Source organism: Xylaria bambusicola (genome assembly GCF_022495145.1).
Source record: "Xylaria bambusicola strain CBS 139988 unplaced genomic scaffold F5B22scaffold_17, whole genome shotgun sequence".
In the NCBI taxonomy this organism is placed as follows: domain Eukaryota; kingdom Fungi; phylum Ascomycota; class Sordariomycetes; order Xylariales; family Xylariaceae; genus Xylaria; species Xylaria bambusicola.
The window spans coordinates 19003-42535 of NW_025953570.1; the positions used below are offsets into that span (position 1 = coordinate 19003).

The 23533-nt window shown below is 49.4% G+C and overlaps 7 protein-coding genes across 7 annotated transcripts; 4 read left to right on the forward strand and 3 right to left on the reverse strand.

Moving 5' to 3' along the window:
- Window positions 1–465: 465 nt before the first annotated feature.
- Window positions 466–1944, reverse strand: F5B22DRAFT_114112 (methylisocitrate lyase). The gene is made up of 2 exons (XM_047968806.1): window positions 1466–1944; window positions 466–1348 (listed from the first exon to the last, which is right to left on the reverse strand). The coding sequence occupies exons 1-2, from the start codon at window positions 1738–1740 to the stop codon at window positions 688–690; spliced, it is 936 nt and encodes a 311-aa protein (XP_047831329.1). The 5' UTR covers window positions 1741–1944; the 3' UTR covers window positions 466–687.
- Window positions 1922–5751, forward strand: F5B22DRAFT_603781 (uncharacterized protein). The gene is made up of 7 exons (XM_047974768.1): window positions 1922–3097; window positions 3162–3344; window positions 3403–3762; window positions 3864–4137; window positions 4276–4542; window positions 4649–5055; window positions 5122–5751. Exons 1-7 carry the CDS (start codon window positions 2552–2554, stop codon window positions 5677–5679), a joined length of 2595 nt encoding a protein of 864 aa, XP_047831330.1. The 5' UTR covers window positions 1922–2551; the 3' UTR covers window positions 5680–5751.
- Window positions 5752–6823: 1072 nt separating this feature from the next.
- Window positions 6824–8732, forward strand: F5B22DRAFT_114280 (uncharacterized protein). The gene is made up of 2 exons (XM_047968809.1): window positions 6824–7908; window positions 7991–8732. The coding sequence occupies exons 1-2, from the start codon at window positions 7247–7249 to the stop codon at window positions 8568–8570; spliced, it is 1242 nt and encodes a 413-aa protein (XP_047831331.1). The 5' UTR covers window positions 6824–7246; the 3' UTR covers window positions 8571–8732.
- F5B22DRAFT_114213 (uncharacterized protein) lies at window positions 8522–10229 on the reverse strand. Its single transcript, XM_047968808.1, has 2 exons — window positions 9850–10229; window positions 8522–9786 (listed from the first exon to the last, which is right to left on the reverse strand). The coding sequence occupies exons 1-2, from the start codon at window positions 9998–10000 to the stop codon at window positions 8894–8896; spliced, it is 1044 nt and encodes a 347-aa protein (XP_047831332.1). The 5' UTR covers window positions 10001–10229; the 3' UTR covers window positions 8522–8893.
- A 167-nt stretch (window positions 10230–10396) lies between these two features.
- Window positions 10397–13089, forward strand: F5B22DRAFT_603791 (uncharacterized protein). The gene has a single exon (XM_047974769.1). It carries the CDS (start codon window positions 10459–10461, stop codon window positions 12664–12666), a length of 2208 nt encoding a protein of 735 aa, XP_047831333.1. The 5' UTR covers window positions 10397–10458; the 3' UTR covers window positions 12667–13089.
- A 381-nt stretch (window positions 13090–13470) lies between these two features.
- Window positions 13471–14403, forward strand: F5B22DRAFT_114187 (phosphatase inhibitor-domain-containing protein). Its single transcript, XM_047968807.1, has 2 exons — window positions 13471–13811; window positions 13873–14403. The coding sequence occupies exons 1-2, from the start codon at window positions 13592–13594 to the stop codon at window positions 14241–14243; spliced, it is 591 nt and encodes a 196-aa protein (XP_047831334.1). The 5' UTR covers window positions 13471–13591; the 3' UTR covers window positions 14244–14403.
- A 1694-nt stretch (window positions 14404–16097) lies between these two features.
- F5B22DRAFT_645863 (dDENN domain-containing protein) lies at window positions 16098–19624 on the reverse strand (the record flags this gene model as incomplete). The annotated part of the gene is made up of 2 exons (XM_047978651.1): window positions 16098–16552; window positions 16609–19624. 2 exons carry the CDS (start codon window positions 19622–19624, stop codon window positions 16098–16100), a joined length of 3471 nt encoding a protein of 1156 aa, XP_047831335.1.
- Between the last annotated feature and the right edge of the window lie 3909 nt (window positions 19625–23533).

Consider the following 23533-nt stretch of genomic DNA (forward strand, 5'->3'; position numbering starts at 1 on the left):
ACTAAGTTCCAAGCCCTCTATAAGAGCCCTTGTCACAATAGCCGTACTCCTGAATCCGCTGTCATACTAACGAAATGACTTTCAGGGCCGCCTGGAGGTCGAACAGCCGACTCAATAGACTTAACGGCACAGCCTTGACATCGACTATGACTGCAATGTCTGCAAGAAGACTCTGAGAGGCCTGTGTGCTTAAAACAAGCACAGCATTTCCATTGTTTGCCAGAATCAGTAGGTGCCGGGGCTGATGAGTTAGGGGTATGAGTCTGGTCCATTGTGAAACTGAGATGGGTGAATGCTGGCTTTTGGTGCGATTAGCCGTTTTCAAAGGTATTATCAATTGGTGTGTTACCTGCCCTATTCGCAATTATGTGGGTAGATGACAATGGATTAAAGAATATCATCGAAAAAATTTTTGCGGACTTAATAATAAAATTTTTCACAATCACAGTTGTTGAACAAAGAGGATAATTACAAACAAACGCAATGCTCAAGAATACCAAGCTAGAGCTGTTCAACAGACACCACTTACAGCCTTTGATAAGACTAGAGACTGTGGGCTAGATCTACCACTAGCCTTTGGTGTCTTGAGCACCTCTTATTCAAGCAGAGGTGCTGCAAAGCGCAATTTCGTATTTTCGAAGACATAATTCTTAAGTATAGTTGTAACGATGAATATAGCTATACCCATTATTCCTGCTTACTTTCAGCCTCAAATCTCTGAACCCACTCACTCACTTCTTTATCCGTTTCTTGTATCTCGTTCATCCCGCAAACCTGAAAGATTTGTGCTGGCGTGATTCCCTGAGAGTCATCTTCTACCAAACCTCCTTTGAGCGCTCGAAGAGCGCTAGTAATACCAAGGTAAGCTGGCAATAAGCATACAGCTGGGTACAGCATAATCCCGAGGCCATACTGTTCCGCTTCTTTCGGTGTGATCTTATAAGCTTGTGGTGAACCTTGTACCATATTATGAAGAGTAGCCACTTTAGAACCACGAAATGCATTGCAGTAAGCCTCGAGTTGGTCTTTCGTGGATATTGCCTCAAGAAAGACTGCGTCAGCTCCTACTTCAACCGCCGCCTTGAGCCGGCGAAGCGCTTCATCGAGGTCGTGAGTGGCCAGCGAGTCGGTACGAGCAATAATCACTATATCGCTTCCTCTCCTCTTGCGTGCGTCCACGGCCGCCTTGATTCGTGTCAAATATTCGCTCAAGCTGACACACTCCTTCCCCTTCAAGTGACCGCATTTCTTGGTAACAACTTGATCCTCTAAATGAAAACCGGCCACTCCAGCTGTGATGTAACGCTCCACAGTTCGAAAGACGTTGGTTGCTGTACCATACCCAGTACTGCGTGAGATTAACAGTTAGCTACCTAAATTATCGTATATGACTATTTTTTCAGCAAAGTTTGGGTAAATGGAGGGGCAACGGCCCCTCAAAAGGCTAAAAAAGGGGGGAAGTTACTCCGCATCTGCGATTAGGGGTATCTTCGGGTCGATATTGGCAATCATGCCGGCTGTATCGACCATCTCGGTTTGCGTGGCGAGACCGAGGTCTGCCATCCCAATCCGAGACATGGACACGCCGGCGCCTGTCATATAGAGACATTCAAACCCTGCAGCGAGGGCCATACGAGCTGAAAAGCCATCGTATACCCCGGGACAGACTAGTGTTTTGCCGGTAGCAAGAAGCTGGCGAAGTCGGCTGCCTGGAGAGAGACTTTGCTCTTGAAGAGACATACTTTCAATACGGCGATTAACGCGCTAACCGAGAAGTGCGATTCCACGTTGAGTATGTTGAATATGATGGGGGCGACGAAGAAAAGGAATGATGGACTCGGGTCTACATAACATACCTCATAACAGCGTAGTCAAGCCGAACACGGACCGACACTACCACGTCGATCGGCAACCCGTCAACCGGCAAACCCTCAACTGAACTACGTAAGATACTATTCTACCTAACGTACCATCTGCGTAATCGCGAAAGGCGTGCGTTGTTATTTTAGAATCGTTCACTGTTGTAGAGTGACTGCATTATCCAGACTAATATCTCATTTTGCTCCAAGCCCAAACAATTGTCTACGACCTGCCTAACACTCATCAACATCACCACCAACTCGGTTACCACGGGCCGTGAAAACGTCATAATTAGCTACAATATAGGTTTTACTCCAAGCCGATCTGCAGCCTTTACTGATCACGCTCATTATTCTTCGGATACTATTGATGCTTTGAAGCTCCACTATGTGGTTGCCAGAGCGCACCGTAAGCGCTTCGGTTCCGACCAGTATCCGGCAACCCTATTACAGCCGACACCTCTCATTCTTTATGAATCAAAGCGTGGAATGAAGAAATGAGGTAAGATTTTGGTAGCCCATGCAGAATATAAAGCTGAAAGAAGTTGGAGATATTTACCCCTCCTGGCTACCCAGGCGGAGAGCTATTACTGTCTACATTACCTCAGCTCTTCTCTTATACCACAGATAAATCAACATCATTAGCAGTCAAAGACATACCCATCTAATATCTGAAAGTCAAGAAAATCATCATGGACCATAATGACATCGCAGTCCGAATCCCTCGCCAGGCCACCAGCCTAACAATTGCCGAACGGGATTGTCTGTCCACATTAAGGGCTGCCAAATCTATCAAATTCAACTTTGAAGCCTCGGATGGAGGAGAACCTAATAAATCAGATACCAATCTCGTTGGTTTCCTCAAACTTATTGAGTCCTGCATAGATCCACACGACGAGCTTCGGGAGCTCTGTGCTGCTGTTCGCAGCGCGATCCAGTCTTGTTTGCTCCCCAGTGATTTCGGTGGCATGGAATTAACAACATCGACGATTCTCTCCATGGAAATTGAAGCTCAGGTTCTGTTCCTTCTGTCCACGTACGTAGAGGCAGTCAAATCTGCTGAGCGGGCACACCATGCGCCCAAATCTCTCAAAGAAAGACCTCAGGGGCGAAGACCAATGACTATGTCAGAGAAGATCTTCGCAGCACACGATGTTTCACGGAAAGGCTGGGTTAGACCAGGCGAAGTAATCCAAGTCGATGTCGATTGGATTTTAGCTTCAGAGCTGTCTTGGGGTGTGAGTCGTGCTGTCATCTTCCTGTCGCTTCATATGCTAACATGTCAATCACTATTATGTACAGAGCATGCAAAGAATGTATGACTCGGTTGGACGACCAGGCATCTTTCGCAATGATCGGTTCTGGCTCGCGGGCGACCATCGTGTTGAGCCGGCTTTGTATGATCTCCCCGACGTCAAAAGGCTTATGGACGCAAGCCGGCTTGCCCACCATGAGTTTAAGATGACGGAATTCCAAGGATTCAATGTAATTCAGATCTTCCCTACTATATTGGCGAATTTCTAACTGGATGCCTTCGATGCAGTATACCATTATGCACACCGAGTTCGTTCGCGAGCGAGCTTTGCCTGGCCAACTTATTATTGGCGCTGACTCCCATTCCTGCTCTGCAGGGGCGGTGTCTTGCCTCTCGATAGGGATGGGCGTTGCCGATGTGGTAATGCCACTTATAACAGGCCAGACATGGTTTTCCGTGCCCGAGACGGTCTCTATCCGCTTCATCGGCCGTCCTCCCATGGGAATTGGTGGAAAGGATACAATTCTATATATCCTGAAAGAATTCAAACGAAACACAATCGCTGCGGATAGAGTTGTCGAGTTCAGTGGACCTGGGATCAAGTACCTCTCAGGCGACGCTCGATTCGCGATAGCGAACATGTGCACTGTAAGGACCCATTCTACTAGCAGTCACCGTGGTATTGCAAAAGGTGTATTGGAGTAACCTTTCCTATCGCACTGGCTATTCGTTAACGGCCTTTGAAATAGGAGTTTGGCGCCGTAACCGGGATCTTTGAGTCCGACGAGAGAACACTCGAGTATATCTCAAGAAGGCTTCGACGCAAGTACCGCTCCGGCGCCGCCTACTTCCGAGCCGACCCCGACGCTGAATACGCGGGACAACATGTCATCGATTTATCCCAGGTGACTTCATTCGTCGCTCTTCACCCTTCGCCAGACAACGTGGTTCCAGTAACTGAGCTACAAGATTATGAATTAGACGGCTGTTTCATTGGTGCTTGCACCACTGCTGAGGAGGATCGTAAGTAATAGTTAAACTACCCTTCATGATCATGAGTAATATCAAGAGCGATATTTCAACCTGCACAGCAACCTATGTTATAGCATCGACGGCCCTTGTCTGTCTCCTCAAGAACACTACTAATCGCAACGAATGAAGTAATCATCGGCGCATTGATACTGCAGGCGGGACTCAACGCAGGGCTCGAGCCAGTCAGTAAGGGCCGGCGAGTCGCCGTGCCGGGCTCACGTCCCATTCGCCGCAAATTAGAGGACCTTGGACTGCTCGATTTTTACCGTCGTGCTGGGTTTAGCATCGGCGTCCCCGGCTGCTCGATGTGTATTGGCCAAGGAACTGATCAAGCCCACTCAGGGGAGAGATGGCTTAGTTCTCAAAACCGCAACTTCAAGAACAGAATGGGGCCTGGTAAGCTGAACTTGATTTCCCCCTTGCTAATCTCGTAGTTTTTCTTGGGTCGAGCCTACCGCCGTAGAAACAGTGTGAAATATGCTTATACATTTCCCTTACATAGGCTCTATTGGGAACATCGCATCGGCGGCGACAGTGGCAGCGTCGTCATTCGCCATGAGAATTACAGATCCCCAACCGCTCCTCGACCAACTCAATCTAGATGAGTTGACTAAGTATCTAGCGTACAATACAATCAAAGACGATCCAGCTGTATTAGAGAAGTTCCACCTTGAAGATGAGCGGGAGCCGGGGACAGCCGCCGAAAAAGTGAGCGATATCTCATATTACGAACCCTATGGTACCGATACCGAGGAGAATAGATCTCCCTTAGAAACCGGTTTGATTTCACTGCCAGATACTACTCCGTCTCTGATGCAAGACCAATTCTCTATCAAACCCGACCTAAAAGGGGCTGAAATAATCAAAGGAAAGGTTATGAGATTGGGTGATTTCATTGATACTGATGCCGTAAGTAGACCTATACTCTCTTCATCACGAGCCGTCATTGGAGTATGAGGCTGAGCAATAAATCAGATCATTCCCACCAGCTTTCTGCATCTCTGCGAAACGGATGAAGAATGGGGATCGCACTGCATGGAATACTTCATGCCTGAATTTAGAGACCTCGTTCAAAACCAAGGCCACAACATCGTCGTTGCGGGGAAAGGTTTCGGAGTCGGGTCATCTCGCGACGTAGCAGTCAACGCTCTGAAAGGGTGCGGCGTCAAGTGTGTCATTGCCGAGTCATTCGCTTTCATCTATGCTAGGAACCAGCCAAATCTGGGCCTGCTGGGAATTCAGGTGCCACGGAAAAGTGATGGGCAAAGTCTATACGATATCGCACAGATGGGGTCGGAGATCGAGGTTGATATTACCACTTCTATCATCCGATGTGGAGGACTTGAGTTCCACTTCGAGCTCAGTGTGATGGAGAAACAGCTCATTCAAGTCGGGGGGATCAAGAAGGCGTTTGAACGTTTCGGAAAAGGCTTGTTCGACCAGCTGTGCCGAACGCATGACTCGGCACCGCAGAAGCAAGATGCATTACGCGGTAAAGGAACAGTCGTCGACATTGAAGCACTTCCCGTTTAGTTTTATGTAACATTTCCCCTGCATTATGCCGGTATAGGCTACCAATAAGAGTTCTAATTTTGTAAAAAAAAATTCCGAAATCCGCGATACCTGTACGAGAATCTAGCTTGGTGGTCGCGAGGTCATTGGCACCGTAAGGGGTTGGCTGGTAACGAGGGTCTAGATCACGATGTGTGGTAAGTTGAGATGCTGAGAAGCCAACCATGTTGTCTTAGATTGGCTAGCCACGATCCAAGAGACTTGCACTTAGTTGAACAACGCCGCTCCGGAAGCAGTATTGGAACTACACATTAGATTCTTGTAGAGTGACCAATAATCACAGTCCTAGTCATATACACCCAATTGTTGCCTGGACGCCATAATATATACTCTGAATTTTCGAAGCCTTCCCCTATATTGTTACTGTTGACCAGACATGGTCACAATTATGTTCGAGCACGTTGTTTGCTCAGCACACCCAATTCGACAAGATTTTTACTATCTCTTTCCCTCCCCTATCACCCTCAGGGTATAGATAGCATTTAGATTGCATGTATGTATATATGTATATACACATGGTTTTTCTTAATCGACGACTCGAGACGTCTTCTCGCGCAATGACCCTCCCCTGCGGCCTCTGAGATTGTCCATCACAACTTTCGCATCGACTTTGGATGGCTCGCCGTCGCGCGATGTGAGATAGAAGGTCAAGGCTAGTATTAGGACAAGGACGAGGATCCATCCAAAGACGAGTTGCGCAGATCGTCTCGGTCTTGCGCCATAAGGTGAGAATTTAGGCATTCGCGGCATCGTTGCGGGCGCGTGTTTCGAATGTTTAGGCGGTGAGGAGATGGATACTATTATTCATCAACGATGAGGGTTGAACCGGAAGATCTGGGTGACGAAGTGCGGTGTTCAAAGGCGTCAATGTCTCGGAATGTTTTGTTCTGTGTTGAGATGATCATTTCAAAAAGGAGCTCTTTTTGGCACTAAGGCACCTAAACTAAGTACAAGTAGATTGCTCCCCAGGTTTTAGCCTTTTCAGGGTCTTCCCTAGGTGATTATTACCGAGCTATGAGGCCTACTTACATTAGGTAATAACTGCAACCTTTTTGTGAAGACGATGTGCCCGTAGCCTTTCCAATTTCAACACCACTGGTGATAGTTTGGTACGTATCTACGAACAATTGAGACTATCATCATGTTGTTGTCAGCTGAGATCTGCACCACATCTTCAGAGGTGGCCGCGCCTCTCTAAAATACACACTGTGATCACAAGGGTGATATGACGTCAGCCTCACCTCACACGACGCGTTTAGTCGCGCCATGTCGCGACCATCGCTGGTACTGGTTAGATATTGATATTATCTTGAATTATATTCAAGGGCGCTCAGTACCATTGATTCGTCATGGGTGGAAAGTCGCGTCGTCTAAGGGTGTGAAACATTCGACACTGTACATTACGTATGGTAGCTATCAATAAATCCGCGCAGAGATAAAGTCTGCGTTGTCATCTTGTCTCGGTATAATAATCTCATACTGCATTCCAGCTCTTGAAACGTACCGGTAGCACTATTACTAAATAAATATGCCGCCCAAACGCAAGTCCACCGGCTCCAACAGCCAAACCAACAAAAAGACCAAGGCTGCAACGCCACCAGCCGAGCCCAAATATGAGCCACCTCGCAGCAACCGTTGGTCAGCCGTCTCTGCGTCCGCGAACGCAGAGAAGGACTACCGCATGTGTTGGAAAGACGAGGAGAAGGCATATTCGTACATGACACTCTGCTCGCCTTCTTATGCTGAGGAGGAGGACGAAGACGAAGAAAATGACAAAGGTGATGCCGACAATGGAGGCTCCGAGAACGCAGAGACCTCTGATGACGAGGCTGTCATTATAGAAGGAGAAGGAGAAGATGGCGAGGGCACAAAACAACCCCGATGCGGGATAAATTGCGTATGCTTCAAGCCGCTCACTGCAAACCCCGATCACCCCTGGGTCATCAGTGACGCAGGCTATAGCAAATTCATGAACCAATTCCTGCACAACTTCGTTCGGGTCCCCGACCTGTTTTCCATGTACATCTTCAACGACTGGGCGGCATATGGCTCGTTGGAGATCTTGGAGAATCTGTACCTCGACTTCGAGGAAGCTGAGAAAAAGCAGCGCGGCGGGTGGCGCGAGCAATGGGCCATCTGTGAAGGCACTGTCCATTGGCTCTTGCATCACACCGGCCAAGCTTTTTGCATGTGCGTAGGAGACGATTCCTCCCTCCTTTTCGTTCATATATACCTTGCTCCCTTTTCATTGATGGCTGACATATATGTAAAGGGCCGACGACGGCGAAAGAGTACAAGAGGCCTCGCGTCTCGTCGGCCGCATGTTTCTCGCCATGTTAGCGCAGCTAGACGAGGCAGGTCTCGTGGGCGATGCGACAGCCGTGAAGAGCTTGGGTTGCACCATGGCTATGTACATGCTCCTCGCCTCTAATATGCGGAGGCTGAATGTCCTAAAAGACGAGCCTCGCAAGAGATACACTAGTAAGCTCAAATTCCAACCGGATTACTTCGAGGACGGGGTCATGGCATACGTCAACAGGCGCGGTGTCACACTGCGAGGACCCGAAGAGATTGAAGAGTTGATGGCCGCGGCCAAGGGTGACATTGAATTGCCCAAGAAGGGCAATAAAGACCCCTGGGGTTGGAAGGTAGCGCTTAAGGCGTACACCAAAGACCGGGGGGTTCCACGCTATATTATCGTCGGAAGTAGACCCAAAATCGGTGGTGACCGTTACGACGTTACGACCATACCGTCTTCTGAGCGGAAGGCTGCCTCGTTTACTGGGAAAGATCCGTTTAGCAAGAAGGAGCTTGAGGCTCTCAAGGATGGGATGATCCTAAGCCCGGCATAAGATATTGGAGGAATATGATCAATGCCACATAGAATGGGTTTTGTCAAAGTATTGAGCGAAAATGTAGAATATAATGGTCGATGTAGAAAGATTTGGGTTTCTGGGGGTCATATGGTATCATGGATAATTTTAGCCAGCTGGCTGGCCGAAGTGTAAAGAAAAGGCGTATTTAGGAAGTTAAAGTGCGTACTCAAGGGAAGCAAGGGATAAACTAGCCGGAGAAAACTAGGTCCTCGAATGTAAATCTAATCGTGAAAATCTATATTCATTGCCAATACATTATTCCGTATCAACGTACAGCATCATTTTCACTCCATGGTTTATCACCCTCGTAATAAACAGCATACGCCCATTACAAAAACACAGAAAAGGGCATCATTCCGTACCGTTGTAAAGATCTGTGCGTACCGGAGCGCGTGGCGTGCATAGCCTCTCATTGGATCCGAGAGCATGCCAGTGATAGTCCACGTCCAGCCCGATGGAGTGAAACCAGCACTCCGTTCCATCATAAATCGGGATGTCAGCAGCACTGTCTCGACACTGGTAAAAACGTAGAAGAACCACGCCCGCGCCTGCTCAAGGTTTTGTGCGCCTAGTATACCAGTGCTTTGCAGGTTATCTGTGTCTCGTTCAACCTTGGATCCGGTAAATGTGGTGGAAAACGCCACATAGATGCCCAGCCCCAAGGCGAAAATGGCATGTAGGATGCGCCAGAGATTTGCACTCTTGTTCTGCTCGGTTTGCTGGCCTTGTTGCATCGGATTGGGTCTGCCCGCGCCGGCCAACAGCGATTCTAGTCCCATCCCTGCTAGCGGGTTGCTGCCGTCAGCTCCGCCGGGCATACCGCCTGCCATCATCTTTTGAAGCATTTCCATCATGGGATCTTGATCCGCGCCTGCCGCACCATCCATACCCTCCGTTCCAGGCATGGGCGAGGCGCGGCCAAAGAAGGGATTACCAGCTCGAGGTGACGAAGTACCAGAGCTTGCGGTTGATGGCCCATCGAAGCCAAGCATCATCTGGCGGAGCTGTGCTTCGGACATTTGGGAGGGGTCGCTTTGGGGCGGACGAGGCGTGGTTTGTGGCGAGTAGTAGTGTTGAGAGATATCGACCTCTTCGGGATCGGCATGAGTCTCAGAGGCAGCGGCGGCTGCAGCTGTGGCGGCAGGTCTTGCGGGCGTGGGTTCGGCACTTGCTGGTGATTGGGAGGGAGACTCTGCTGGCGATAATGATTAGGCCAGAATCACAGGGAAAGAAATCGAGACTGGTATATACGAACCCTTTGGAACACCACCACCCAAGCCTGTAATTCGGTCTAGCCTCGAAGCTCCGCCAGCCTTGATCTTGGCTTCCCGGCGTTGTTTGCGCAGGCGAACTTGCTCGGCCGCGCGAGCTGCGGCAGCGTCTTCAGACGACACACCCTCAGTCATTGTCACTCAGCTAACTAGCTAGGTGAGAGGAAGGTCGCAGCAGTCTGCGAAGCGTAGGTCGGGTGGTATTCAGGTTACAAAGGAAATAGTTGTTATTTGTTGGATTTTGTCGTTCGCTTACGGTATTAAAGATTACTTAGGAGCACTTGGGCAGGTCATTGGATCGGGGGATTCCAATGTCAGACAAATGTGAATGATGAAAGCCCACGTGGTGAGTTACAGCACACGTCAATGATGTGGGAGGGCTTGTACACGTACAGTAAGGCTTGTAAGGCGTTATCGATTAGGCACATACGGGGAGGCTCTAGGGGCGCTTAGTGCCGACAGCCCCGCAATGAAGAACACCTAGGGTCTTCACTAGCTGTGTTGGGAGCACTAAAGCTCTCCATAATTACAGGGGTTTTAACGGGAAACGTCACCGCGCCGCAGTTTTGCGCTGTATTTCTCCAAATTTTTGGATGCTCACCATCCATTTGGTCTTCAACCGGAACGCACTTCTTTTTTCCCCTTGTAGAAGGACGATGCACCGAGTCCGTACTTCAAGATGGCTCAATAATGCCCTCAATATCTCGGAGAAATCTACAAAACTAGAACTGCCCGTCTTTCTCTGCCCTTCTGTTCGACTGACGAGTCCTTATCTCCCAAGATCAAGTGCGCAAGTCTTGTCACCACTGCAACGTGCGCCGTCGACAACATCAAGGCGTTGCTTGCATATACAGGCTGACCCGTCCACAACAAGTTCTCCTATATCCAACCATCCAGCCGCTCTATCCATCCCGACCAGGTCACTCCCGAAACAATGCAGAGGATGTGGCGCCTTGTCACAAGCCTCTCACCCCAACCAGCCGGGCTACTTTGACTTGAGTCGCAATGCCGTCAAGAAATATATTGGCACTGATGGATCTTCTCATCGCTCGCAGCTCGAAGACAGAGTTTTCGAAGATGCGCTGAGGCAGCTAGACGCAAAGGAACTAGAAAAGCAGGGTGTTGATATACGATCGCTAGCTCTCAGCCTCCCTCCTACCGACGCAACGCCGCAGGCTCCGCCAAAGAAGCCATTATGTGATAGGTGTCACTACCTCCTACATAACCACACCGGAGAGTCTATCTACCATCCAAACATTGACTCCATTCGCGACACACTGCTTGAGTCGCCGTATAAATACAACCACGTCTACCATGTCCTCGATGCTGCGGATTTCCCAATGTCCTTGTTGCCCAAGATATCGCAATTTCTTGATACTATGCCATTGCGCTCAAAGAATCGGCGGTCAAGAGCTGGGCGGTTCTATCATGGCCAAAAGACGGAAATGAGCTTCATTGTTACTCGAATAGATCTACTAGCACCTACTAAGCCCCAGGTAGACACCCTCTTCGCATATTTACGAGAGGTGCTACGAGATGCTCTAGGACGTGCTGGAGACAATGTCCGGTTAGGTAACCTGAGAGCGGTTAGCGCAAAGAGGAGTTGGTGGACAAAAGAGTTGAAAGAAGACATTTGGAAAAGAGGCGGAGGAAGCTGGATGTTGGGTAAGGCCAACGTAGGAAAAAGTCAACTCTTCGAGGCTGTATTTCCCAAGGGAAGGATGGACTGGGACCCTTCGAAACACCAAATCACGGTCGATATGGAAGCGAAAGCTGAAGAGGAGGACAGTGAAGCCGACACACTGTCACAAAACGATGAACTAGCTCAAGATGACCTTTTGGATGAATACTCCCTGTTGCCCCCGGCGCCTAAGGAAATTCAATACCCCGAGATGCCTCTAGTTTCGGACCTCCCGGGTACTACAGCGTCGCCTATACGAGTCCCCTTTGGTAATGGTCGGGGCGAATTAATCGATTTGCCTGGCCTGGAGAGAACTGGCCTAGAGCAGCATGTTAGAAAAGAGCACCGCCTATCATTACTGATGCAATCTCGCATTGTCCCGGAACAGATGACACTGAAGCCGGGTCAATCATTGCTCCTCGGAGGATTCATTCGTATAACTCCTCGCGAACCTGCCCCCATCATGTTGACATACGCTTTTACACCTATCACACCCCATGTGTGCAGAACAGATAAAGCCATCAGTATACAAAACCAGGCAGGTGAGTTCAACGTTGAGAACATTGCTCTGCTTGAAACTGGAGACAATACCAAGCTTGCTGGCTCTTATGAGCTCAAGTGGGATGTGACCAAGCAGCGAACGGGACCTTTAACAAGGAAGAGTGCTGTTGGCCTAGATGTGGAACGTCTACCCTACCGTGTACTGTCAACCGACATTCTGATTGAGGGGGTCGGATGGGTGGAGATAGTTGCTCAAGTTCGCACAAAGGACTTATTTGCGCCCAAAGCCCGGTCAGATTCCGAACAACCAATTGTGAATACCGAGCCTAGCGATGAGTTGTCAGGTATGGAGCGGCTTGAATCTATAGCAGAGGACGCAGAAAAGCAGAAGCTGTCACGGCCCCCTCCCACGGACCAGGAGAAGGAGGGCGAGCCGAGCTGGCCCATCGTGGATGTCTACAGCCCAGAAGGGAAGTTCATTTCCTGCCGTAAACCAATGAACGGTTGGATGTTGAACAAGCCGCGAGTCATGGCTGCATCACGCAGGTCTAGACCTAAGAAGAGCATGAAAGGTGCAAAGAAACTCGAGAAGAAACTCCGGCGCGAGCGAGAAGCTTAAACTGATGTCGATGGAGTACCTGATTCTGATACAAAACCTACTCACCCACCAAGTAGAATCTGTACATGATCATGTATGTATAAACACTATAAAAAGTAAAAAAAAAAAAAAAGAACCCTGCATAAATCAGGTGGTAGTGTTACCTGTGTATGCTACTAGTACCTAGGAAGCCCGACTTATGAATGTCAAAAGGTTAAAGGTTGCAATTTACTTTCTGATTGCCTACGCCACCACGTGGACGCGGGAGCGAACCCAGTGCCTGGATACCTGGGCTGGAGTCGGCAATATCCGACTGGGATATGGGCTGATAAGGTTCGATAAAGCGAGGGCACTGCGAGGGGCAAGGGAATAATTTACGGGCATAATAAGCAGGATGGATTGCTGGAGCTTATTGCAGGAGAGCTATAATAAGGTGGACACGGACGACGCCGTGTCCGAAAATCATCAGCTTTGTCCCTCTGTACGGGTTCGTTCTGTGACACGATTATGTCATCCGGCTAGTGGTAGGGAGGTAGCAACGAAGTCTCCGGCCAGTGGCCAACGAGCGGCGACCCTATCAAAAAGACAACTGAAACAAACATTCCTCAATGCCCCTCATCACCACGACCGTTTACTTCCTTCTACCTTCAACCTTCAACCATCTACCCACCAGACCTTAGAGACACCGAATAACTCCCCGTAACGCCATCATCTACTACTGTTTTTCGGCACGCCCAAAAGCGCCCGACCTCTACAATTCCAGCTGTTGCAGCTGTTGCTGAACCAAGGCGAGACATTAGTGGGCCGGAACTAGTAGTAGACATCCTCTATCCCGGCCTCCCCCCACGCCGGGCCCGGTGCACGCGACACCCAGAACAACAGCAGCACAGTAATACAACAATACACCCGCATATCTGCGCGCGCGTGCGCAACCGCAGAGATCGCCATGTCCCGGAACTCACGGGGCCCGAACCAACGACAACAAGGGGGCAATGTCGGCTCGCAGACCCAGGTGTTACCCCACGCCGAGGCATCCTCAAGTTCAGCGACACAGCCAGCACCGGCAATCCTACGTTTAACAGGTGCCCATGCGCCTTCTACAAACCACGTCCAATGGGCCGACAATGTCGTCGATAACGAGGGGCTAGGACGCAAAAGCTCAAAAGGTTCGTGGCCATCCACACAAATCCTCGGTCTCGGCCCCTCGCTAAAATCCCGGCACCCTAGTATGCTGCATCTACCATGCCCCGAAAACCGTAGGCGAGTCTTCTGACGAGTCCTCGTCTGATTCCTCGTCCTCCTCGGGTGCGGACTCGGATTCGGATTCTGGCGACCCGTACGACGCGCGAGAGCGGGCGATTGCGCAGCGCCGGGCGAGGCAGCAGCGAGAGAGGCAGGACCGACACGCACCAGATGATGCGCATGGACACGATCACACTCATTCAGAACACAACGGCAGAGGCGCGCGAGATTGCAAACGAAAGCACGCTCGCCGGCCGAGCCCTAATGCATACGAGAAGCAACCACGGCCGAAGCGACAGGATGATGGAAGCGGTGGACCGTCTGGCTCCGGTCAGAGTTCGAATCGCGTTTTATGAAGCGTTGAATTCCCCATCGAAACCAATACCACTAGATTTGTTACGGTGACCGCAACTTGCACACCGCTATTTAGAAGAGCAGGCTTTAGAAAGAGTCTTATTTGGATAGCCTAGCTCTTCATCTCCCTACTACCTACCTACCTCCCTTTGCACACGGCGTTCCTGACAAAGACTAAGAAGAGCGACCAACGCTTGGCCGTTCTCACAATAGTGCATATACCGTTATTACTCGAGCGACAGCCAATTGAAGTACGCTAAAACCCCAGTCAAATGGACATTGTCTATTAAACCACTGAGACCGCTGGCTCCGTTACGAGGCATGCATAAATATTCTAAAGCGCTGTATATGATCAGCCATGACATAAAAAGGTGTGCGCCTACCTTGGCAGGGCGTGCCCTCAGCACCATTATGATCAACGAGTGCAACCCCCATCTTTGCAATCTAGCAATCAAGACTATCACTTCGTGGCACTGCACAGAGTTTCATTCCAGAAACATTGTTTCAAACCACGCGTTTGACAAGAACGGGGGACGTAAACCTAAGTCCAGACAATTGTCGAGCCCAGTTTTGTCTCGGGCAATCTAAGACATATCTCATTAGGTACCTAGATCTCGCTCTTGATCAGCCAGAAGTCTTTCTCACAACGGCCAACCGGTTTATGTGGGTGGTTGAGACTCGAAAGTTCATGTGTATGAGTAGTGAGACTACCATATCATGTAGTTAAAACCCTCCGCAGACCAAAGTTTTGTTTTCCACATTTGCCCCCCTTTAGTGAATATAGTAGTGCTTTAGAGATAGAACAGGGGCGCGAGGAGAGTGAAGATAGCGAAGGGAGAAGGTCTGTAGACAAGGTACGTGCGTAGTTGGGTTTATCGAGATCAACCCGGGATGAGCGAGACAGTACCTAGGATGTACGAAATACAAGCCAAGCAACATCTTACATTGTACTTTGTTACAATTTGATCTACCTAACACCAAAGCCGGTCTACAGGCCCATACCCACCCTCGCCACCCATCATTGAACAAATCCGTCCATGTGAGCAGATATTACCAATAGCAACCATCGACGCGAAGCAGGCTACCTACCTAGAATACCAAAACTCAAAAGACAAGGCTCTCTCCCAAAACTTGCGGGAATTTCCCATGAGGCATTTACAATCACACGTTAACTTCACCCACGCAGAGTACAAGGAAGAGTAAAAGTAAAAAATAGCGTATTAAGATTCTTGAAGAGTCAAAACATTAATCCGACGAATGCGCCCGTATGTTGCGCAAAAGCCACACGCTAAGTAATGCCGTTTCGATGTAATGCCATGCCATGCCATGCCATGCAAATGCAGATACCGTGATTGCACCCTTTTGAACCGTTGTGCCATTCCATGCCCTCACCGAGATGTACTACACACGTTTTTTTTTTCCGCTTCGACATATTCAAACTATCCGGCCTTGCCTTCATTTTCGCCTTCCCCTGCTGCCTCTGGTGAGCCAATGTTGGCTCGGCCTATGCGCTTGTCCTATAAGGTTGGACCTGGTAGCGCTAATAGCCTCTCATGGTCTCTCCTAAATTCAGGACGTAGCGATGATAGAGGCGCAATCTTGTTAATCACTTGTGCGAAACCCAGCTTTAACGGAAATTCATCTTTTGATCAGCTGTTTCGTAATCTTTCTCCAAACTTTCAAGTTTGATTATATAATACACATTCGGCGTTGGTGAAAGCACTTGTACGTAGGAAGTTCCGGCAACTTTGGGTTTCGTCTTATTCTCGCGCGCAGGCGGCCAAAAACGCCACAATCGGTTCCTGCCTCTTCCTTTCTCGTCCTTTTGTTATTGCATTTTATAATTTGACTCCACGTCATGAGTCTTGGTTGGGAGGGACAGGGAGAGAAAGGGTTGGTATGCCCATCATACTCGGAACTTGCTTCCGTAACACTCCTTTTTTGCGCTGCTCGGGGCGCGGCACGCCTTGTATGGCACGAGGTTCCTTCATCAAAGCAGGGTCTAACTTGGCTGGAATCCTCGTTATAACGGCTCGGTAGTCACCCGGGAATTTGGCATTTGGCATAGGTACAGAAGCAGTGCGCCAGAGGTGATCCGAGTTATCCGTGAGATAAGGTGACAGCTTATTCGTTTTGGACGGCATACTACTACCAACTCCGTGAGATGCACGAATTGTAGAAAGGCGAGACAATCCTGAGGTAAGGCCAGGTTTGCCACGGGCCTTCTTAGCTAGGATAATCTCATCAAACAGACGAATGTCTGAATTGGTCGGCGGTTGTGTCTCTCGTGAGTGAATGAATTCGTTAAAGGCTAAGAAGAAACCAATTAGCATCCATAAAAATGAAGAGTGAGAACAAGCTGCATACCTTGAGTATCCTTCATCATGGTCGCATAATCTTGCTGATCGTAAGGCAAGCTCCTGATGAATCCACTCATATCAAATGCATACAACTGGCCGTTATTCTTCTGTTCTTTGGATGGCCGACCTAAATGTTTTCTATATGTGTAGAGCAGGCTGGCGTGGCAGCGCACGAAAGCGGCCCGTATCTTGTCGGTATTAAATGCTGTTGGGCACACCAAGCTGACACAGCCGAGACAGCGACCATGTGAAATGGCACCGCACCCCGAACATTTGTAACATCCCTCTCCTTCAGAACGTTCGTCACATATGGTACAAGTGAAACTAACATCATTCGTACTCAAATTGAAGCAATGTCCCTCGACCCATACTGTTGTCTCAGTATTACGTACTGGTTGTACAAGCATATTTGGCATAATGGTAGATGCAGCAAGGGTGGACTGTGCATAGGTCGACGGAGCATAGCCACCAAATCCGCCATAAGACGACTGAGAATCAATGGAAATGGCCGAAATTGACAAGTTAGCCTGGTGTCCGTTTAGAAAGGGGGCGTGAGGCCGATGATATGGTGTTTGTCCAAATGAAGAGCTACGACGACCCCTTTCATCGAAGTGCCCGGATCTCTTCTCGCGTAATGTTGCGGAAAGGGCAAATCCTGAATCACTTTTCGATATTGGTGTCGAAGGCATGGGTGGGAAGTTGATAGAGACAGGGGAAACAGATGACGGCGGGCTAGTCTTGTTTGATCTACTAGTTGTCGGACGATCGGCAGCTCCTGGCTTTGCATTAGCAAAGGCATTGAAAACAGGAACCCTTAGCGTTTCTTTTGGCTCAGGATCACCAAATGAAGTCGAGCTCTGAGCAACCCATTTGGCAAAAGTACTCGGTTGGGCTTTTTCGTGGAACAGCGAGCCGTTCTCGGCGGAGAAGGCGTCATACGGGAAGGATTCAATGGCATATGGTGGAGGCCCGGTGGTGACACCGCATCGAATGGCGTGCGGGGCAGCAAGTTGTAATAATGAAAGCAGCTTGCGTCGAATTTGCTTGGGAAGACGGATTGGTTGTGATGTCGAATCAATAGTGTCTTTATCGAGGTCAACAAGGACATAGTCGTCGTCTGGAAGTTCTATGTTATCGTAACGTCGCTCAATGCCAACAATATAGGGGCATGGGGCATCTAGAGCTGATAATAACCTAGCAGGTAAAATTGGGATAAAGATGCTAGCCCAAGTCAGCGGGTATAGAAGACTGGCCAGGGCATGCGACGCCAAATGAAGCATGGAGGTGTGAGAAGAAAGCAAGATGATTCGAGATTCAGACATTGCGTACTCGAAAAGGGTAACGATATTTTCGAGTGATAAAGACCTGAAAAGTGCGTACAGGTCCGTATTACGGGAACCCGGAAGTTCATTAACTGCTTCAGTCCGAGCATAGAGCCGAAGTTCTCGGACACCAATTTCAACTTGCGTCTTGGAACTGAGAGGGCTGAACGCTTCGGTACACAAATTGACCACATAGCGCTCCAAAGGCTGCCATCGTCCAACTCTGGGGGAACTTGCAGGGACCCGCAGAACGCCGCCGTCAGTCATCGGCACAATAACAGCTCGAAGCCAGTCTTTCCAGAATCCTACTCTGGTAGCATCACGTCCAAGAATGCCAAACGCGCGAGGGGTCCACAGTCCGCTTTCCCCCGCGGTAAGCCCATCAATTTTCGACGCGGCCCCATGCCTAAGGGGCCGTAGCATTTCCGCCATCAGACTGATCTTTTCTTCAACAGCACTGATTTGCTCATCGAGTGACTCGCGAGCCGATGACCCGGAGGGTATGGTTGGAAGCTTGGCCAGCAGTTGTGACAAATGTGCACGCTCAGCGGCCAATCTTGCTCCCAAACTGCCAGCCAGTTCCCGCTCTTCCTCACTCATGTGACTTTGCCTCCAGCGCTCGCACCTCTTCTCAATTTCCTCAGCCACATCTGTCGTAAGCGCCATCCATACAATGATTGTTACGCCATAGATTTTAGAATTATCATCCGAGGTCATGGTAAATCCGTGCCATGTTGACCGCGGACGTTCATCTGAAGATACTATTTGAATGTCGTTGGGAAATGCGAACATGGGTACATAATCTGGAAATCTCCCTCTCCTACCAGGATCTTCTTTGGCATCGCGAGGCGGATACCTATCGAGTAGTTTGGGCTCGAAGCGACGTTTCAGAGGATGCATATCGGGGTCAAGGTTGAGGGGTTGGGGTGGTGGAATGACCGAGTTGTAGTTACTAAGTCGTCTCGCTGTCCGGACCGAAGCTAATTCGTATACGTCAGTACAGAACGCAGGCTGTTGTTTGCAGTCGTGGCCGAGGAGCATCGTGGGATGCCCTACTACACGATGCTTGGATGGGTCCATACCAGGTCTGGGAGTAGTCGGTTGTTTTCTTGAGCTGTTCATGTCTCTGAAGCTAATCTTGCGCCGTATGCTGCCGCGGATACTGCCCCTGATACTTTTTAGAGGGCTTAGTCTGCCATTAGCATTTTCATCTGCTTTAATTCGTTCAGCCCGTGGATTCACCATCGGTGGCCTAGTCTGCGTCTTCGCGCCCGCAGAGAAGCTGAGATCTTCTAAGAAATTCTCTCGCTCCGCAGCAAACTTAACGAGAGCTTTGTCGAAATCAAAATCTAAAAAGGGCCCATCCGAATTCTCAAACCCTCCAGGTGGAGGGTTAGGTCTAATAGTAGCACTACTGCGATTACTTCTAGTATTGCCATCAAGTTCTTCTAGGGTATGGATTGAGTTGGAGATGGAGGCCCTGGAAAGCCGGTTGCTCGAATTCTGGCGTGAATGGCGAGCGCTACGCCTGTGACCAAGAGGCGGCACTTGAGAATCGGACTGGTCATCAGGTTCGCCATCCTCGGCAATTGCGGTATCCAGTTGATTAGGAGTCGAAGGGACAAGGGGATCGTTATAAGACACAGACTCAATGCCTGCGATCCAAAAATAGTCCGCTAGCGGCGCCGAGGAGCTCTCCATGGCATTGCAGCCCCGTGGCAGTCTTTGACAGCTAGTTTCCTAGATAGGGGATAGAGTAAAGCGCAGACCGGGAAAGTTTAAGAAAGGTCGTTGAAAGAGAAATACTCCAGATGTACCCGCAGGTTGGTACCCCTTCACCTTCGCAAGCCGTAGGTGTGCATTACAAGGGACGGCCGTATAAGCTTTTGTATAACTGGTCAGATCGGCAATGTTGATTTGAATCGCGTTTTCCAATTTTGTGATTTGTCGAGATCGCCGAAGGTGTGTATACAATATACTGGCGCTAATGAGCGAGCCCAAATTTGCCAATCTTCCTGCTAAGACTTCTGCACAACTGACCAGAACTCGGTGTCCTCTCGCACACGGCAATATCAATAATTCGACACCTCGAGGTGAACCGTGTATTTGAGCTGAGGGAAAGTCGGTTTGGCCTAACTCGGATTTCGCAAGTTCAGTTGGAGGAATTGCTATGCACCGAGTTGACTATCCCAGGTGTAATTGATTGTCAGTATGCAGGCAGATATGCTTCGTTCTTGGGGCAAATGGCAACCGGGGACAAGGGTGGAATTTGTTTGGTGATTATGCTGTCTCTTTGCCCCTCTACCTTCCCACTAGATAAAAATGACTATGTGGATGGGCGAGCCGAAATGGTGTTAATGTATGACCATTGCCCTCAAATTCTACCGGCCGTTTTGTTTTCCAAGCCTAGTCTGGCTATTCTTCGATTGTATGAGTATATTCGTGTTTCAATGTTGCGAGACACCTGTATGCACGGCAGTACGGTCTGCTGCGACCTAGATACCTGTAAACATGCAGTGCGCCGGTCGCACCTGCAGGGCGTTCTGCGGCCGTTTTATTCGATCGGATGGGGGTACGGAACGAAGACGACAACACGCGATGATAGCACTTATCGCTGCCACCGCGGCGGCCGCTCGAGATGGGACGAGGTGGAACGGGGCACGGGGGTGAGTAGAGAGTGGGTTGTTGGGTCAAATTCAGACAATGAACAAATCTTGGACTAATAAACAGCCAATTCGCCTCCCGAGTCCGACTAAGTATTCCTCATCATTTGTTCTCGCAATCCGGGGAAGGAAATAGGGGGAAACAAGCAGAATGCCAGCAACACAGAAGAGAGGAAAAAACAACAAGACGGGTCTTCCAGACCAAGACCAATGCAAAGACGATGGGGGTAGAGATCGAGAGATACCTACTAAGAAGATAGTGTGGTGTACAGCAGTGAGGATTTTTGGAGGGACTGGGGGGGAGGGGTTCATGCATGCATAATAGGATCACACCCCTGGAATTAGAGCCAGTACTGTACCTAACTAACAGGCAGCTAGCGACCTAACAGGAAACAGGAAGCAGGCCCTACCCAGAAGCCCAAGTACCTACATACTTACAGTACTACCTATGTATACCTATGTAGGTGCCTTACCTACCTACCTACATAGGTACCTACAGACAGATCTATACTTACCTAAGTATGTAGGTAAGTCAAAAGGAAAGGAAGCGTTAAGTCTAACTGAAGCTTAAAACTAACAGTGGTAAGTTCATGTTGGTGGTGATATGCTAACTGTAAACCAGAACCATCGATACCGGTTTGGATATTCCTACCTGCCTGTACACGTGTAGGTATTAAACTTTTGTCAGGTACATCCCTACATTGTACATAAGTTAGGTACCTATCATACTTCTTAAGTACCTTAGTGAACTTCCAACTGCAGGATTTGTGAGAGGATGGGGAGAGGATAAAGAGAGGATTTCAGAAATGCCCTCACTGCCCCTCACTTAACAACTGTCCAAGCAGATGGCACACTCCCTCCAAGGAAATCTTTGCCTACCTGGGCATGTACAGCTCTAGTACAGAAATACTACTGTATGTACTAATGCCCGTACTCCTGCAGATCTTTGGCCCTAGACCAAGCTTCCAAGTACTTAGCTGCCAAGCTAACCTTTTGGATCCCTTCTCTCCCCGCCATCCACCCCTTTCAGGTGCTATATCAGGGCGCACATCGACATCGGGATATACCCTTTCGCGTGACGACTTACATATACTTGACAATTCCCTCTTTCAGTTTGAGACACATGCCTACACATCGTCCCTACTACCATGAGGCGCGGCTGAATGCCCGTTCGTCTATAGACATCTGGGCCCAAAGAGTAGACCGCCAACCATCCTTATGATGCACTACATAGTATACAGATCAAGTATCCCATCATGAGTAAAGCGGGGCTTCATCCACAAGCAATCGGGCTAGGTACATACATAGTACTGTACCGACTTGCTTCCAACATACGGTACCTATGTTCACCTCCACGGCTACGGTTCGTTGTATGAAACGCAAGGATGCAAACAAACACCACCCACACTCTCTCCACTTCATGGGCGGGTTCGCCAGGGCACTCATCATCCATGTCGAGACTACCTAACCTAGTGGACTACGTGTACGCAGCACAGCACGACGTAGTACGTAGTACAGTACACCACGATAGCATGCTAAGTATCCTACCTACCTAATTGTCTTCTGGTAAGTAGCCGACTGAAACGCCGGCCACTGTTCAATCGTCTCTAGCTACCAAGCCTCTGGTCTCAGATGATACCGACAGATTATCTGCCAGCATTCGAAAAAGGAGCAAGAGGACGGCGGACCAGGAGGGGACGGCTCCGTATCAGAATTGCGAAGCGTGCAATGCCCCAACGACAGCTGACTTCGTGATTGGCTTCACCTCACAGCTTTCCATACCGGTATGTTATCAGAGTCCGAAGTGGAGAGGTGCAGGCGCTTCTTCCACCACTTATCCATTCTCTCGGCTAGTGTGTGATTCCTTCTACCTAGTACTCTTAAGCCAGGGGCAACCCGCCCACCAACACCACTTAAGTAAGTGTGTGCCTGTGCTATTCATGGGTCGTCGATCCATCGTCCGTCTCCTGGTGGGCGACGTTGGTTCGTATTGGAGCCACCTTGGACGCCAATGTAGTATCGTGCAGGCTTGCACATCCAGCACGTCCCACAGTCGACGGGGGGCTTGTTGGCGCTGTTGGCGGTGAAGCGCACAAATGGGCTAAAATCTAGACAAAATCAAGACAAGCTGGTCAGCCCGCCCGGATCCCGGGTCGTGGATCGCCTCGCGAATACCGATTCGCAATGCGAGGGAATGCTCAATTGTGCAAAGCTTTCCGAACGCGACCGATTCTGTCTATGTACACCTGCATACAGACTGACAATACGCTGTACTACGAGTTTGTTACCACAGTTTTTGCAGTATCTTATATGCGCATATAGGTGATCCAGTACACACACCGCAATACTTGTGGGCACCCAGGTCACCGAAACAACACCTGCAGTCAAGGAACGCAAACTACTTACTATTTCACCCGAGGGTTGTTGCCAGCAGCCATTCCTGCTGCGGCTTGTTATCACGTTACTAAAGCCATATCTACCAATAACTCCCATAGGAAACAAGGGTGTGGCCAACAACTTGTCTTGGAGACTCTGGCCACGCAATCTGTATGGTCTATATCATGACATGGATATATGTACGATGTATGTAGGCATGCGATATCCCCCGTACCTGAACCGACCGTCGGCGGTTCTACCCAACGAAGACGGATTCGACAATACCCGCTATTCACACGGAACATACAGCTTTACTTCTGCAGATACCCAGCGAGAATCAGCAATATCAACTCTACAGGTGCCTTGCCCTGCTCGTTGCGCATTACCCAAGAAGGATCCCGAGGGACCTCAGTAAACTATGAAACACATCAACTTCCTCCAGCTAACAGCAAGCTACTAGATACTTGAGATTGTATCCAAGAGGGCATCTATATTTTTAGTTAGGTCGCTTATCACCCTCTCTACATGTGCGTCGCCGGGTTACCAAACCACATGAAGAGCGGCCCAGTAG

What these genes read in the sequence shown, in the direction of transcription:
- F5B22DRAFT_114112 (XM_047968806.1), bottom strand. Translation starts at nt 1,740, where the DNA reads ATGTCTCTTCAAGAGCAAAGTCTCTCTCCAGGCAGCCGACTTCGCCAG. An exon ending in CCCCTAATCGCAGATGCGGA is followed by an intron (nt 1,349 to 1,465) that starts GTAACTTCCCCC and finishes AATCTCACGCAG; the next exon opens with TACTGGGTATGGTACAGCAA.
- F5B22DRAFT_603781 (XM_047974768.1), top strand. Translation starts at nt 2,552, where the DNA reads ATGGACCATAATGACATCGCAGTCCGAATCCCTCGCCAGGCCACCAGC. An exon ending in CGATAGCGAACATGTGCACT is followed by an intron (nt 3,763 to 3,863) that starts GTAAGGACCCAT and finishes CCTTTGAAATAG; the next exon opens with GAGTTTGGCGCCGTAACCGG. An exon ending in ATTTCATTGATACTGATGCC is followed by an intron (nt 5,056 to 5,121) that starts GTAAGTAGACCT and finishes GCAATAAATCAG; the next exon opens with ATCATTCCCACCAGCTTTCT.
- F5B22DRAFT_114280 (XM_047968809.1), top strand. Translation starts at nt 7,247, where the DNA reads ATGCCGCCCAAACGCAAGTCCACCGGCTCCAACAGCCAAACCAACAAA. An exon ending in ACCGGCCAAGCTTTTTGCAT is followed by an intron (nt 7,909 to 7,990) that starts GTGCGTAGGAGA and finishes ATATATGTAAAG; the next exon opens with GGCCGACGACGGCGAAAGAG.
- F5B22DRAFT_114213 (XM_047968808.1), bottom strand. Translation starts at nt 10,000, where the DNA reads ATGACTGAGGGTGTGTCGTCTGAAGACGCTGCCGCAGCTCGCGCGGCC. An exon ending in GGGTGGTGGTGTTCCAAAGG is followed by an intron (nt 9,787 to 9,849) that starts GTTCGTATATAC and finishes TATCGCCAGCAG; the next exon opens with AGTCTCCCTCCCAATCACCA.
- F5B22DRAFT_603791 (XM_047974769.1), top strand. Translation starts at nt 10,459, where the DNA reads ATGCTCACCATCCATTTGGTCTTCAACCGGAACGCACTTCTTTTTTCC.
- F5B22DRAFT_114187 (XM_047968807.1), top strand. Translation starts at nt 13,592, where the DNA reads ATGTCCCGGAACTCACGGGGCCCGAACCAACGACAACAAGGGGGCAAT. An exon ending in AGGACGCAAAAGCTCAAAAG is followed by an intron (nt 13,812 to 13,872) that starts GTTCGTGGCCAT and finishes CCGGCACCCTAG; the next exon opens with TATGCTGCATCTACCATGCC.